This window comes from Lissotriton vulgaris, chromosome 1_2 (genome assembly GCF_964263255.1).
Source record: "Lissotriton vulgaris chromosome 1_2, aLisVul1.2, whole genome shotgun sequence".
Taxonomy (NCBI): domain Eukaryota; kingdom Metazoa; phylum Chordata; class Amphibia; order Caudata; family Salamandridae; genus Lissotriton; species Lissotriton vulgaris.
Window position 1 is genome coordinate 141,178,194 of NC_141686.1, and position 17,354 is coordinate 141,195,547.

The 17,354-nt window shown below is 47.6% G+C and overlaps 1 protein-coding gene across 1 annotated transcript in view; it reads right to left on the minus strand.

Annotated features, from left to right (window-relative positions):
* Positions 1–17,354, minus strand: part of NUP205 (nucleoporin 205) — a 967,082-nt gene that overhangs the window by 276,791 nt on the left and 672,937 nt on the right. Inside the window, exon 26 of the mRNA XM_086952983.1 lies at positions 3,096–3,253. Within this exon, the coding sequence (XP_086809109.1) occupies positions 3,096–3,253 (158 nt within the window). The remainder of the gene's footprint in view (positions 1–3,095; positions 3,254–17,354) is intronic.

Sequence of the window (17,354 nt, forward strand, 5' to 3'; positions counted from 1 at the left end):
CCCCCCCGTGCTCCTCGCGGCTGACCCCGCCAACTAAAGGATTTCGAGCCAGGCGGCGCTTCAAAAGGAGGACAGAGTTCCCGCGTCGCGGGACGCGAGCGGGCGCAGCCAGATTAAGCCTGGGCAAAGGGCGGGCCATCTGTGGCCGAGGAGGCCGGGCCATCTCCTTTGGTCGGCAATTTAGGTACTTGTGACTGTATGGAATAAAGCCTGAAATACTGCCTATGCTATGCTCCTGTCCTCGTTATATTATTATTAGTACTAAATTTGATCACTCTGTAAAGAGTGATAGAGTCCAAGGTATTCGATTGTTCTTCCTGTAGTGATTCTTTGTACGAGCATGGTAGTTAATCAGGGAAATGTGCCCTTTTTGGTATACTAACCCTGTACATATCTGAGTATTTTGATGTTGGTATTTGGACATTGCTTCCCGCATATTTTTTTTTTTCTAGAAAGGCTTCTGTAAAGCGCTTATAGAGTTAATTTGGCCTTCTCCCTAGTATAGTCAAATAGTTAGACAAATAACGAGGGACCGTCCGACTCCTGGTCATCAAGATGATTAATCAGAAATGCTTGACCGGAACTTTGGGCGGTTTTTTCCCTTGTGCAGAATCACTTATTAGTCATGAGATTGCACTAGTGGAGAAAAGGTTGTCCCTGGATCCTTCATCTTTAGCCATGTATCAGGCTCATATTTCTCCTGTTTCTACAAACACACCACAACTGCCATGAGAACTATTGCTACCCTCTGGGCATACACCTGAGAGGATAACGGTAGTTCCCACCCTGATTATTGATAGAACCCAGTCAGATTCTGAGGTATCCCCATCACTGCCGATGGTGACTAGGCAGAGGGGGGCACTTAAGTGGTTACAGTAAAAAAAAACGAAGTAAAACCCCTATTGCAAAGGAAAAGGCCATATCATAAATAATAAGGGAGCAGTGGGGGCTAAACTGAATTCAGTAATTAGTCAGGCGGATCAAACAGATAATTCAAGCCCTAAAAATAGATCGTTCGGTACTCAAACCAAAGTAGCCTATTTTTCTCCTAATATTGGAGCCGATAGTATGGTAGAGTCATTGGAATCTGTAGTCGCTGATATTTTTAAATCTACCCTGCAATCCATACAGGAGAAAATAAATGACCTTATGGTTTCTAGAACAAAGGAACTAGACAATAAAATAAAAGGGCTAAACCAGGGGTTATTGGAAATGGAGGTTATGATTAAAAAGGGGAAAGATATCTTTGAGGAATGTACTAAAGCCCATGTGGAAAAAATCGAGCGAAGCGAGAATCAAAGAAGTGTCCACCAGGTTGAATGTTATACCTCACCCAGTGGTAGTTCTTCCTACTGAAACGACAGCCCTAAGTGCAAGTTTTCAATCGTTATCTGCGACTGACATGGGATCTAATAAAATGGGTTTAGGTGGTGGGAGGTTGGACAAAGCACCAGGGAATCTGGCGCACCCTAGTAACAGCAAATTGCCAATACCAAGACTACCTAAACGCACCCCACTTTCACCGCTATTGTTAGATCTAAGCATGAAGCGTACAGACCATTTTGCAATCCTACGCCCACTTATTGGGTGAGACTCTGGTTTACACCAGAACTCGGAGACTATAGAGATGGCCTCTTAGAACTAATGAGTCTGGATTTATATAATTCTAATGCACGGCTGAAATATGTCCGAACATGGCTCTGTAGAATTGGGCTGTCTCACTTTTGGGAAGAACCGCTACGCCTGACGCAAAGCTGTAAGAAACTTGTAAAAACTAAATTTTGGGCTTATATATATATATATATCATGTAAACTCCCAAATAGCCACACAGGTGGATCCATTACAAGTAGTTTTTGGCATATAAGGACCTTCCATACTTTGAGGACTTTCTAGATGAGGTCCGACCACATTTGGCAAAAAGCCTATGTTTGAAATTCAGGTATGGAATACTTAAAACTAATGTAACCCTAGCAAGGTGGTCCAAGACAGTAGGGCCACCAAAAAGTGAGAAGTGGATGTGTGTTGTCAGTCCAGTTCCAAAGAGGACGATAATCATATCCTCTTTTTCTGTGCAGCATACATATTAGTAAGGAAAAAGTGGATTAAGCCGCTGTGCAATGTCATAGGTGTAGGCTCTTATGACGAAGCATATAGGATTATCAGAACAGATACCAGACAAGTGGTTGTCTTCTGTGTCAGCAGATTGTTATTGTCAGCAAGTTATGCTCGTAAAATTGGGTCTGGATTTATAAATGGCTAGTTCTGTGTGCTAATATATTGTACCGGATAAGGTTGTTCTGATCATTAATTGGTTGTATATTAATGAATTGCTCCTGTGAAACCAAACTACAGGTACTGTATACATTGTTTTTTAAAGTAAATTTTATATATGCCTTCTTAATTAAATTATTGATTTTATTGTATTTCCTGCAAACCCCATCCGATACCATGTAAATCTTTCATTCCTCTATTATGAATGTGATATGTACTGTTTTTTTTAATGTATCTTTTATGGCCACAATGTGCCGAAATAATGATTAAATGATGATGATGAGGAGTGAGGGAAGCGCCACCACACCAGCTCCTACACGCCGGGCCCGGGAACCACGGCCCTGGCCAGGCACAGCACGCAAGGCCCCGGCGCCACCTCCTTCGTTACTGACCAGGCAGCTTCCGCACCGCAAGCAGCACCACAGCTCTACAGGGGTCCCCAGGTAGATCGGGGGAGCACCGATTGAAGCTGCAGCACCTCCGACGTCTGTGCAGCGATAATGGGCGCTCAGGGCAGGATATTGATAAAGGATATAAGCAGGCTGGCCGGAGCTAGCCTAAGGCATGACCGCTATTGTTCCCGGTCATGCCACGCCAATGTATCACAATTTTAGCCCAGCAAAGTCACAGAAAAAACTAATAGCATGGGATATTGATGGCACATTAATGTGATGACATGGTAATTTGAGCATACTTGGGATATCTTCAGCACATTTTCTAGTTCTCTACTAATTCACGCTATTTGCACATGGAAATAGTATAGAGAAGAACATGGGGTATGGGCTTCTTTTCATTTGGAACTATCTAAATTTATTGGTCTTACCTTAACATTACAGATGGTCTGGCCACGACGATTCCTGTGTTCACAGTTTGCAATAACCTGTTCTATTTGGGAACGGTCAAAGAACTCCAGTGGCATGGCTTCTGGGATGTCTTGGCTGAAATCAATTGAGTCCAAGATACTTAGGATTTTCCTTCTTACTGTGAAGAGGCACAAGAAAGAGAACTTTTAAGTCGGCTTCACCTCACGCTTTGCACACTCATTTTTAGCTAGAATTGTTAGTGCTGTTGCAGGAAGGATAACACCTCCATTGAGACAAAAGAATGCATTTCAGCAATTGGAAAAAGCTATTAGAGGACTTGATGGGGTGTTTCTGTGAAAGCTCAAGACAAACGAAAGTCAAGTATCAGTAAAAACTGCTGTCCAACACAGAAATCTGTAGACTGACATGCTGGGATCATCTATAGAGTGTGACAGAAGATCTGAGATATTTGGCTAGTCTATTTCCAGCCTATGTGTACTCCCATACTCCAATGCAGACTTAATAAAGCACTTCATAGCAATGAAAAGGTCGCTAAATGCTACCATTCACTTTTGGGTCCTAGGAGCCCCTTTTGAAAGGCATAGTGGACAGGTAGAGTGGCCATTATCACTCACAGGTTACCTTGAGCACATGGAAACACACTGTTCCCATATCAGACAACTCCACTGGACATTGAGCTTAGAGTGTGATTACTTGCATTTATATAGCACAAGTCTAGCTCAGAAGCAACCAAGTGATGTACCTTACATGCTAGATCTACTAGATTGTGTACATCATGAGGAGACAACACAAATACCATTTGCACATTGTTTTTCACTTTTTTTAAGCACAGAGAGATTAAGTGATTTGCCGAGAATCGCACAATGCGGAGTCTTGCACAAAAGGCTGGGATTCAAATTTGGGCCCCCAGGTTCAAAGGTTGGCAGCACTACTCGCTAGGCCACATCTCCTCCCTTTAAATCAGTTCTAATCCCTTTACCATCTCCTGTAGAAGAATTTGACTGCTCGCTGTTTCAACTTTTGAGAGACAAGTTTAGAAAATAAGCAACTACAGTGACCAAATGAAATTAAATAGTCTTTAGCTTTCAAACACCGATGGAAAATATCAGAATCTCAAAAAACCAAATGGGGACAGTTGGACGGCCGTCCTTGTCCCTAGAAGTATTTGATAACGAAAATTAGACCGTCAAAATAAATGACTGTCTGACACTAGAGTGGCTGGCACCTCAGAGGTTTGTTAAGAAAACCCTGGTTGGTGTCATGCTTCATTATCTGGTCCCAGCCGGGTAGGCAAATTACTCAGCTGTGCTGCGACACCTGTTTACAGTGGAGCTGGTTGAGGTGTAGATGAATGTGATGGAGTGTAAATGTAAAAATATCTCCAGAATTCTACCCATTAATTTATTCCTGTTGATCTTGGATATGTTTATAAGCAAGAGTGGCTAATAGGTTACAGATACTATGTGGAGCTTAATACTACCCTATGATGGTCGACATGTTTCAACCCACATGAAAAAATAATTGGGGCTTTCTTCAGGAACTCTCAAAATCAAAGTGAGTGATGTTAAAAAGTGAGTGGTAAGAATAGCTACCACGATTTAAAGCATTTTCAGCACTCGTGCTAAGGAGTGCTATCTATGCATAGAGGACTGACCGAATGTGGGTCCTCGCAAATTGTCAAATGCCTGTAAGAAAACCATATGGTACAGTTCAATGGAAAAAAAACCTTAAAATCATTCTATGGATATTGCCAGTATTGATGGTGGATATCCGGTGCTTTTTGCGGCACGAGGTGCAAGACATACGTGCAACATCTTTCATACACCTGCCATGCACACTGTACACCATGTCTATGTATGGGGATTGTGCCTTCCAGCACTCTGAGAAAGGCGCGTATTTTGTGCCCTGTGTAACTGCTAAAACAGTGGTAGTGGGTAATCTGTAGTACTTATGGTAATTAGTTTTGAGGAAAATCCAAATCGGATAGCTATCGTGCGCTGTGCAAATGGCTATGTTAAAGCTATGTAGCGCCCTGTAAATTTGTAATGTATATATTGATTTAAGAAATTATTACACTAATAGATTTACAGGCTTTCGCATCTGGTCCGTGTGGGGGGGGGAGGTATGGGGAGAGGGGGCGGCATTTGAGGGGCGAGCACCTCAAGTCACATACTACATACTAAAGTGGAGGAGTAAAAGGAGAGGAGAGAATCAATGAGGACATCCGTGCTTGTTTTATGGCAAGCTCTGTTTCAAAAGGCAGTTTATCAAAAGTTTAGCTAGGGTGCATCGGTAAGCCGACTGTACCCTGAAATGGTCTTATCTTACTTTGTGTTGAGGTCTCATCCGCGGGTACATCTATATGGGATCCTCAGGAGCAGGCTGGCACCCATCTCGGTGTTTGCAGTCGTTTTATCAGAAACATTCCAGTACTGGAATCCCTTCCGGGTAGCGGGCTCGTCATCGCGCACGTAGTATGTGACGCGGTAAACGTTTTCTCCTGTCGGAATTGGTGCTTGGAGTCTAGAGCACTACCTTGCATTTGACTGTTCTCAATATCCGGGAATGGACAGCTGTGCTCTCACGCAAATGTTGTACCATATAGTTTTTACTTACAGGCATTTGACAATTTGCGAGGACACACATACTGTCAGTCCTCTATGCATATATAGCGCTCCTTTACGCGAGTGCTAAAAATGCTTTAACACGTGGTAGCTATTTTTACCACTCACTTTTTCACGTCACTCACTTTGATTTTTAGAGGTCCTGAAGAAAGCCCCAATATTTTTTTAAGTGGGCTGAAACATAGTATATGTAGCCCATTATCCACTCTCTTGTTTTAAAACATACCCCAGATCACCAGGAATAAATTAACAGGTAGAATTCTGAAGGTAATTTTACCTTTACACTCACTTCATCACATTCACCTACACCTCAACCAGCTCCACTGTAAACAGGTGTCTCAGCAAAGCTGGGTAGCATTCGGCTACCTGGCTGGGACCCGATGATGAAGCATAACACCAACCAGCTTGGTGTGTGAGGGTTTTCTAGTGTCTGACAGTCATTTATTTTGGCCGTCTTCTTTGGTTATCAAATATCAGTATCTACCACGTATACTGCCCAGTAACTAACTACTGCCACAGGACCTGGTTCAGCGAGTCGGTTTTGGCAATGGAACTAGGATAATTGACAATTACTCTACCTTACCACTTCACCTAAATATGCTGGAAACAAAACTGTATTCTAAAGTTAGACATGGCTCGCAACAGTGGCTTCTCCCTAGGAAAAGCAATCCCCTTGGCATTGCTATTAGAATCACACTCACCCTATTTGTGGTTTACAGCACTATTTGGAACTGCAGAACCAAGAGAGACAGTTTTTAATCCACCCTCACATCTGGCAAAAGTGTGCACTTCTTGGTAATCACAGTTTGAACTTATTCCCCTGCTCCCTTCTTTGCAGATTGTGAGTACTGAATGTAAAAGCTGCTAGTAACAGCGTGGTTAAAAAAAAGTCAACTGGATATTCCTTGGGGGAGTGGAGATGTGATCAATTTCATGGTATAAAGCAAACACAAGGAGATGATTGATGGAGCGCTGAAACTTTTCAGACACTCACCCCCAGTCAAAGATCTGGGTTGAATCCATCATCATTCTTTGGCTCACTTCGTCACCTCAGTTCAGCAGACCCAGCTATATGCAAATCAGTCTTGACCCTATGACTCATGGGAACAGTCTTGCCCGAACATCCAAGCCAGGTCTTCCCTGAAGCGGAAACAAGCATCCTGGGACCAGTTTCTGGGTAACACCCTTCCCCAACTAGGCTAGCTTGAATCCAGTGGCAAAGTGAGCGATTTAGGCCCAGATCTCTGTACTGGGGTGAATGTACGACATTGTTCTGCATTCTGTCCATCAATTGTTCTTTTTGCATTTGTCACGCCGAGTTTGACGGGTATGCTCAGACGTGGGTCCCGTGCTCTTCATGCCACTGGAGTCAAGTTATCCTGGCTGATGAGGGCTGAAAGCCCGAAACTGGTATAGGATGCTTGTTTCCAGTCCAGGGAGGACCTGGCCTGGCAGTTCGAGTTGGACTATTCCCAATGGGCGCAGGGTCAAGACTGATTTGCATTTGGCAGGGTCCAAATTGGAATGGCATCGTGAGCAAAAAAAACAATGGATTTAGGCCCAGATCTCTGTACTGGGGTGAATGTATGACACTGCTCTGCATTCTGTCCATCAATTGTTATTTTTTGCAATCTCATCGTATAGTCAGCAAAATGCAATATGATGGTAAATGCAAGTAGCAATGTGCTGCATTTCAGATCTACTACCTTAATAAACTGGTTGATCCTGGGCATATAATACATTCCCTGTGCCTCTATCCCCTTATCTGACAATAGCATTCTGAAAAAGGGCCTCATGGGAGAAAAACAGCCAGCGTATACTGCCAGGACAGGTCTTCAGCACGGTCTACTTATGGGCAGTGTAGGTGAGTAGGGTCTGCAATCCTATGATCACCCAGATTTTTTGCTTTTGTTTCACTGGTTTACGACTTTCTCTGGCTGTGGGCCTGCCAATCAGACCCACAGCCTGGCTGTTCTCTTTCTAAATTACCTCATGTACCCTAGGTGCATCTACCAATTGGTACTGGGCCACCTTATCAGACCCTGTAACTCAGGGCATAGGTGTACCCAGGGCTGCCAGGGGCTGCAGCATGTATTATGCCACCCCTGGCTGGCCTCCTAAATTTGACACAACTGGCTGCATGACAGCTGGGGCAAAGTCGTGTAATCACCCTTTGCTGTAGGTGTAGTATACCTATACCTAACCCTAAAATGGACACACAGATTCCTATCAGTCACTCCTATGGCAGGCCTTGACAATCCTGAAGGCAGAGTGCTTGGAATCATGTGAGATGGTGCTCTGGCATGAGCTGAGCCTGTCTGCAGCTTGCGGAACCAAGTCCTAATAGCTGTTCCATGATATCGCATACCATATACTCTTAAGTGCATTATAATCCTCGCGGTTAAATGCTAACTTTGGTATTGCTTTATCAAAACATGTCGAGTAAGGTGTCATACGAATTGGAATACTAACCCCTCGCCAATTCTGGCGACGGGGTTAGCATTCCACCCTTCTAGAGGGACACGACATGTATGTAACTGTGAACCCCGGTTAAAGTTAACTGAAGCCTCAGCTCCACAAAATGGATGCTGCCACCACAGACACGAGTCTGACCTCCTGCTGCTGGGAGTCCTTCCAGCGAGGGAGGCCTGGACAAAGGGTTTCCTGTCCGGGGCGGTGCTAGCACCGTCCCAGACATGGTTTTGTGTATCCTGGGTAGGCAGGGCTTTTCAGGAAGGTGACTGCTGAGTGGCACCCCGGTGCTCACTACGCATAGGCCAGTCAGAACCAGTTCCAGGGGCACACCAGCCCCTGGCCTGGGGAAGTCCGGCAGGGGAGAGGGGTGTAACCACCCCCCTCCTGGTCTCACCCATAGGCAGGACCTAGTCACCGGGTCAGCCCCCTTTTTTAGTATAAAGATAGGAGCGGGCCCCCTGTTCAAATTAGATCATCTTTGGAATCAAGATACCACTTTCTTCGAAAGGACTTCACGATTTCTTCTTCAAGATTCTCCCTTGTGGCTAAGGAGTAGTCACCCTGCATCAAGCGGGCACCATCCTAAAGAACACTGCGGTCTGCTGCAAGTCCTTCATCACGAATCCGACGACCCAGCTCGACGAGACCCGGCTTCCCTGGCACCTCTGACCTCTACTCACCTCTACAGCCAAGCTGAGAACCGTGAGTGCGACGAGACCTCGAGGGACCGACGATCGCCACGACTGCACGACATCTTTACTGCAAGCCCACCGTGTCCTCCACTGGTGAGTGCTTTGGGGTCCGAGAAGCCCCGACCCTGCGCAGCTCCAGCACCCAAGGTCAGCCTCCCTGCATCTCCACGATCTGCGCGGGGCCCCTCTGCTGTTTGCTGTGCACCGCGTTGTTTGGCTACTAGCCGGCTGGCTTGTGGCCTTCCGAACGACGCCCGACGACAACTCTTCTGCTGGTCTGGTTGCTCCAGGCTGGCCCTTGCTTCCTTTTTCAAGAGAGGCACCCCGGACCCTCCTGGTCCCCTCCAGACGCCATTTTAGGTCCACCGCGTGGGCTTGAATTTGCCAAGGCTTTGTTGCCCAATCCTGGGTCCAGCGACGCCGACAGCTTCTATCTTCGTGGGACAGCTCGATCCTCCATCCTGGTCGCCGACAACGCCTCCTGGTCCGTGAGATCTTCGAGCTCCAGCGTCACCCACTCACCTTGTCGAGGTGGCTACCATCCGGTGCCCTCCTGGTGCCCACTGACTACTGGCTAGTAGTCTCGAACTTGGTCCCCTCTGCTTTCAGGTGTCATCTATCTTCGAGATCCAGGCTTGGATCCAACTGAACTTTCTCCACTGGTCACCGGCCAGCATCTTTTCTTCCGGCTCCTGGTCCGTCTACGAGGATTCCCGACGTCTTTTCAGACCTATGCAGCTGCAGCCCCTGGGCTAGGTAACTTCGGCATTTCGGTGCCCCAGCATAGCCTCACTATCCAAGGGTCAGAATCTACTTTCGTTTTCTCCCTACCAGGTCGGGTTCGCCCGAGAACACTAACTTTCTATTTCCTAGCTACCATAGACTTTTGTCCGCATCTCGCGTGAGAGTGCACACACTGCACCCGAGTCCCCTAGGCCTCCTAGTCGTAATCTAACGATTCCCTAGTCAAGTCCTAGCGATTCCAAAAGCTATTAGTACTGTACTTACCTGCTAGGAATTTCACATTCCACTTTCAGAGTATATGGTTTTCCGTGCCCCTCGGGCATTTGTATATACTGTGCTAACTTAAGTATTTTTGTAAGAGTTTTGGTTTGTGCTTAGTACCCTGTCCTCATAAAGAGTACAGGGCTGTTGTGATCTTTAATAAATAACTGTTTATTTTCATAACACTTGTGTGGTGTCCTTTCACTGGGTATTCAAGGGGTATATGTGTGGTAAACAGCTGGCTTAACACGCCCTCTCGAGTCTTTAGCCTTAGACTGCTCGTATCCATGCTACTAGGATAGCTGGTCTATAAGGTTGACTTACAACCAATCATCAGTAAGGGTTGCTGGACTGATACATAGTGGGCACTAGAATAGTGACCACTGCATATCAGGCCACCTTCTCACATTGGTGAGCAGCGGTTGGGATTTGAGCTTGCTGTTGTTTTACCACACGTATCCTAAGAATATCTTGTTGAAAGATCACATAAGTACTGTTAGGTACATATAACTAAAGCTTAGAATACTCTGAGTTCTACTGAACCAGCTGTTGTAGCTCCTCAAGGATTAGCACACCTTGGCTGCAACTCTAGCAAGGGATCAGTAGGTAACACATAGTGTAGGTAGGTGCATCACTTACACCACACTAGAAGCAGTATGTCGGACAAAGGAGGAAACACTGAGTCTCCCCTTGTGTCAGTTGACCCTCCACAGGTCATACCTTCAAGATATGCTGTGCTTAGCTTCCAGGAGTTACGACAAGTATGTACCTCTAGGAAGATTAAGCAGGGGTCTAACCCCACAACTGCTTTTCTGATTGGTCTCTTAGAGACTTATGATGCAAGGAGGGCTGGTAACCCAGACCCTTCTACTTCAGAAGGCAACATGCCCTCCTTACGGGGTCCCTTTGACAGCCAGGACCATCCCCTTCAGGAAGCAGATGATGCTGATGATGAGGATGATGACTTGGTGTCTGGGGATGAGGCAGACAAGGGACAGGTAGAAGTCGTTAGACTAACCCGGACCAACTTAAGCAGACACGAGAGGGACTCTAGGGGAGCCCTGGGGCCACTCTCAGGTCAGCTTAACATTGGGAATGGACGAGTTAGGTCTCTATCTAGAGGCTCTAACAGATCCCTTCATACCAATGGCTCTCAACGTTCCTCTCAAAGGGGAATGACATCTCCCCAGAGGAGAGTGTATGAAGCTAAGGAAAAGGCAGCCAATCTGAGGATTGAAAGGGAAGAACTTGCCCTGGCCAAAGAAAGGCTTGCCTTTGCTAGAGAGCAACAATTGAGTGGGGCAGTCCCCACTGGTGGCAGCATTGTACCTAGCAATAGGGAAAGGAGTTTTGATACAAAACACCTTGGTAAGATAGTGCCCCCCTTTAAACAAGGGGATGACATCCACAAATGGATTACTGCTTTGGAGAGGGCCTGCACTGTGCAAGGTGTTCCCCCAAGTCAGTGGGCAGCTATCTTGTGGCTCTCCTTTGAGGGTAAAGGAAGAGACAAGCTCCTCACCACAAGGGTAGAGGATGCTAATGATTACCAAGTCTTGAAAAATGCACTGGTTGATGGGTTTGGCCTAACCACTGAGCAGTACAGGGTGCTGTTCAGGGATACCCAGAAAACTCAGTCTCAAGATTGGGCTGACTTTGTAGATTGTGCCACTAAGGCTTTTGAGGGCTGGTTGCTGGGCAGTAAGGTTACTGATTATAAAGGATTGTACAATTTGATGATGAGAGAACACATTTTAAACAATTGTCAGAACCAGTTGTTGCATCAGCATCTTGTTGACTCAGATCTGACCTCTCCCCAAGAATTGGGAAAGAAGGCAGACAGATGGGTTAGAACAAGAGTTAAACAGAACCAGGGCCAGAATCAAGGTGGTCAGAAGAAAGCAGACCAGAAGGGTAAGGATTCTAAAGGGGAACAAAATGACCAGACGTCTTCGACAGGTCCCCAACAACCCAAAGAGGGTGGGGGTCAGGCTCCCCAAAAGAAGAAAGAAGGCCAATCTAAAAGGTGGTGCCAATACTGCAAAAGTAAAACTCACTGGTTTAGTGAGTGCACCAAGAAAGGAGGAGGGCAGACTCCTGCCACTGCAGCCCCTAAGGCACCTGTGCCCCCTAGTACAGCCAGCAGTGGTAGTGCACCTCCCAAGGGTTTAGTAGGGTTAACCCTGGGTTCTGAGGGGAGTGACAACTTAGTTGGCACCCTCACTCAAGCTGTCCTTGTCAGTACAGGGGATATGGATATGTCCCCTGACATCAGTCCCAATACTTTGGGCAAATACAGACAGACACCTTTTATTAATGGAAAAATGGCTCAGGCCTATAGGGACACTTGTGCCAGTGTCACAATGGTGACACCTAGCTTTGTGGACCCTGGACAGATCATGCCAGGTACAGAATTCCTGGTGACCAATGCAAGCAATGTCACTACCAATCACAGTATGGCAATTGTAGCTTTCTCCTGGGGAGGGGTAACTGGCCAAAAGAAGGTTGTAGTTAGTTCAGACCTCCCAGTGGATTGTTTGTTGGGCAATGATTTGGAGTCATCACAATGGTCAGAAGTGGAGCAGAGGACTCATCTGGAAATGTTAGGCTTGCCAGCACATGTGTTTGCTGTGACCAGGTCACAGGCCAGAAAATGCCCCACTGAACAGGTGCTGGATCCTGGAACAATGGACCAGACACCTTCCAAGAAAAAGAGCAGTAGGGTTAAGGCTGTGCCTTCCCCCTTGCCCCAGGTTGTGGATCAAGTCTCAGAGGAGGCTGACCTACAGGAATTGAGGGAAACTGAGCCTAGGGAGTTTGAACTTGATCAAGTTGAATTCTTGGGCTCAGGGGGACCCTCAAGGGAAGACCTGGGGAAGGACCAGTTAGACTGCCCTTCTCTTGAACCCCTCAGACAGCAGGCTGCTGCTGAGGCTGCTGGGAACGCCACAGGTACCCACAAGGTATACTGGGAAGATGGACTCCTGTACACTGAGTCAAGAGACCCCAAGCCTGGCATGACCAGGAGGCTGGTTGTACCCTTGTCTCAGAGAGGTTTCCTACTTACCTTGGCCCATGAGATTCCCTTAGCAGGTCACTTAGGCCAGACAAAGACTTGGGACAGGCTTGTCTCACACTTTCACTGGCCTCACATGAATGAGGATACCAAGGAGTTTTGTCGCTCCTGTGTCACTTGCCAAGCCAGTGGTAAGTCAGGTGGCACAACAAAGGCCCCCCTTATACCAATGCCTGTGGTGGGGGTGCCCTTTGAAAGAGTGGGGATTGACATTGTTGGTCCAATGGAACCCCAGACAGCATCAGGGCACAAGTTTATACTGGTGGTAGTGGATCATGCCACCAGGTATCCTGAAGCTATTCCACTTAGGACCACCACAGCACCTGTGGTGGCAAGGGCCCTAGTTGGAGTGTTCTCCAGAGTGGGCTTCCCTAAGGAGGTTGTCTCTGACAGAGGTGCAAACTTCATGTCAAGCTACTTAACTGCTATGTGGAAGGAGTGTGGTGTCAATTACAAATTCACTACACCCTATCACCCACAATGCAATGGGCTTGTTGAAAGGTTCAACAGGACCCTAAAAGGGATGATTCATGGACTACCTGAAACACTCAGGCGTAGATGGGATGTCCTGATGCCCTGCCTTCTGTTTGCTTACAGAGAGGTCCCACAAAAGGGGGTTGGCTACAGCCCTTTTGAACTTTTGTATGGGCATCCTGTGAGAGGCCCCTTGTGTTTGGTGAAGGAAGGATGGGAGAGACCTCTCAAAAAGCCTGCAACCAACATAATGGACTATGTACTTGGTCTCCGCTCCAGGATGGCTGAGTATATGGAGAAGGCATCTGAAAACCTTAAGGCCAGTCAAGAACTTCAAAAAGCTTGGCATGACCAAAAGGCTGTCCTGACTGTTTACCAGCCTGGACAGAAGGTGTGGGTGTTGGAGCCAGTGGCCCCAGCAGCACTCAAAGACAAATGGTCTGGGCCCCACACAATTCTTGAGCAAAAGGGAGAGGTCACCTACCTGGTAGACCTTGGAACTCCCAGGAGTCCCCACAGGGTACTCCATGTCAACAGGCTCAAAGCATATGTCGACAGGAAGGACATGAGCTTGCTCATGGCCATAGATGAGGGACAGGAGGAGGAGAGTGACCCTCTCCCAGACCTGCTCACTCAGAATCCTGATGATGGGTCAGTAGATGGTGTTGTCTTTTGTGGCAGCCTCTCTGAACATCAGCAGAAAGACTGTAAACAGGTTCTTCAGTCTTTCAGACATATGTTCTCTCTGACACCCAGTCAGACCAATTGGTGCACCCATGAGGTTGACACTGGTGACAGCCTACCTGTCAAGAGTAAAATCTACAGGCAGCCTGATCATGTTAGAGACTGCATAAAAACTGAAGTGCAGAAAATGTTGGAGTTGGGAGTCATTGAACCCTCAGATAGCCCTTGGGCTAGTCCAGTAGTTCTAGTGCCAAAGCCTCACACCCAAGATGGTAAGAGAGAGATGAGGTTTTGCGTAGACTACAGGGGTCTCAATGCAGTCACTAAGACTGATGCCCACCCAATACCAAGGGCAGATGAACTTATAGATAGATTGGCTTCTGCCAACTACTTAAGTACATTTGACTTAACAGCTGGGTATTGGCAAATCAGGTTAGCTGAGGATGCCAAGCCCAAGACAGCATTTTCAACCCCTGGTGGGCATTATCAATTTGTGGTAATGCCCTTTGGTCTGAAAAATGCACCTGCCACCTTCCAAAGGTTGGTGAATCAAGTCCTTACTGGGCTGGATGACTTCTGTGCAGCATATCTAGATGATATTGCTGTCTTTAGCTCCACCTGGGAGGATCACCTGGTCCACCTGAGGAAAGTGTTAGAGGCTCTGCAAGCAGCAGGCCTCACTATCAAGGCCACCAAGTGCCAGATAGGGCAGACACAGGTTGTATACCTGGGCCACCTTGTAGGTGGAGGCCAGGTTCAGCCACTGGAGAGCAAAATACAGTCAATCAGGGACTGGGCTCCTCCAACCACCCAGACTCAGGTTCGAGCTTTCTTGGGCCTGACTGGATACTACAGAAAGTTTGTCAGGAACTATGGTTCCATTGTGACACCATTAAATGAACTGACAAGTAAGAAAATGCCAAAAAAGGTTCAGTGGACAGCAGGCTGTCAAAAAGCATTCGATGACCTAAAGCAGGCCATGTGCACAGCACCTATCCTTAAGAGTCCAGACTACTCCAAACCATTCATTGTCCAAACAGATGCTTCTGAGTTGGGTGTGGGAGCTGTTCTTTCTCAACTGAATTTTGATGGTCAGGATCAGCCCATTGCTTTTATAAGCAGAAGGCTGACCCCCAGAGAGAAGAATTGGTCAGCTATTGAGAGGGAGGCCTTTGCTGTGGTTTGGGCCCTGAAGAAGCTGAGGCCATACTTGTTTGGCACTCACTTCAAGATTCAGACCGACCATAAGCCCCTCTTGTGGCTAAATCAGATGAAGGGTGAAAACCCCAAACTGCTTAGGTGGTCCATTTCCCTACAGGGGATGGACTTTACAGTGGAACATAGACCTGGTACTGATCATGGCAATGCCGATGGGCTCTCCAGATATTTCCACTTAGAACAAGAAGACTCACCTGGTCAAGGTTAGCTTATTGTCCCAAAGTTTGGGGGGGGGTCACATGTAGGAGAGTAGGGTCTGCAATCCTATGATCACCCAGATTTTTTGCTTTTGTTTCACTGGTTTACGACTTTCTCTGGCTGTGGGCCTGCCAATCAGACCCACAGCCTGGCTGTTCTCTTTCTAAATTACCTCATGTACCCTAGGTGCATCTACCAATTGGTACTGGGCCACCTTATCAGACCCTGTAACTCAGGGCATAGGTGTACCCAGGGCTGCCAGGGGCTGCAGCATGTATTATGCCACCCCTGGCTGGCCTCCTAAATTTGACACAACTGGCTGCATGACAGCTGGGGCAAAGTCGTGTAATCACCCTTTGCTGTAGGTGTAGTATACCTATACCTAACCCTAAAATGGACACACAGATTCCTATCAGTCACTCCTATGGCAGGCCTTGACAATCCTGAAGGCAGAGTGCTTGGAATCATGTGAGATGGTGCTCTGGCATGAGCTGAGCCTGTCTGCAGCTTGCGGAACCAAGTCCTAATAGCTGTTCCATGATATCGCATACCATATACTCTTAAGTGCATTATAATCCTCGCGGTTAAATGCTAACTTTGGTATTGCTTTATCAAAACATGTCGAGTAAGGTGTCATACGAATTGGAATACTAACCCCTCGCCAATTCTGGCGACGGGGTTAGCATTCCACCCTTCTAGAGGGACACGACATGTATGTAACTGTGAACCCCGGTTAAAGTTAACTGAAGCCTCAGCTCCACAAAATGGATGCTGCCACCACAGACACGAGTCTGACCTCCTGCTGCTGGGAGTCCTTCCAGCGAGGGAGGCCTGGACAAAGGGTTTCCTGTCCGGGGCGGTGCTAGCACCGTCCCAGACATGGTTTTGTGTATCCTGGGTAGGCAGGGCTTTTCAGGAAGGTGACTGCTGAGTGGCACCCCGGTGCTCACTACGCATAGGCCAGTCAGAACCAGTTCCAGGGGCACACCAGCCCCTGGCCTGGGGAAGTCCGGCAGGGGAGAGGGGTGTAACCACCCCCCTCCTGGTCCCACCCATAGGCAGGACCTAGTCACCGGGTCAGCCCCCTTTTTTAGTATAAAGATAGGAGCGGGCCCCCTGTTCAAATTAGATCATCTTTGGAATCAAGATACCACTTTCTTCGAAAGGACTTCACGATTTCTTCTTCAAGATTCTCCCTTGTGGCTAAGGAGTAGTCACCCTGCATCAAGCGGGCACCATCCTAAAGAACACTGCGGTCTGCTGCAAGTCCTTCATCACGAATCCGACGACCCAGCTCGACGAGACCCGGCTTCCCTGGCACCTCTGACCTCTACTCACCTCTACAGCCAAGCTGAGAACCGTGAGTGCGACGAGACCTCGAGGGACCGGCGATCGCCACGACTGCACGACATCTTTACTGCAAGCCCACCGTGTCCTCCACTGGTGAGTGCTTTGGGGTCCGAGAAGCCCCGACCCTGCGCAGCTCCAGCACCCAAGGTCAGCCTCCCTGCATCTCCACGATCTGCGCGGGGCCCCTCTGCTGTTTGCTGTGCACCGCGTTGTTTGGCTACTAGCCGGCTGGCTTGTGGCCTTCCGAACGACGCCCGACGACAACTCTTCTGCTGGTCTGGTTGCTCCAGGCTGGCCCTTGCTTCCTTTTTCAAGAGAGGCACCCCGGACCCTCCTGGTCCCCTCCAGACGCCATTTTAGGTCCACCGCGTGGGCTTGAATTTGCCAAGGCTTTGTTGCCCAATCCTGGGTCCAGCGACGCCGACAGCTTCTATCTTCGTGGGACAGCTCGATCCTCCATCC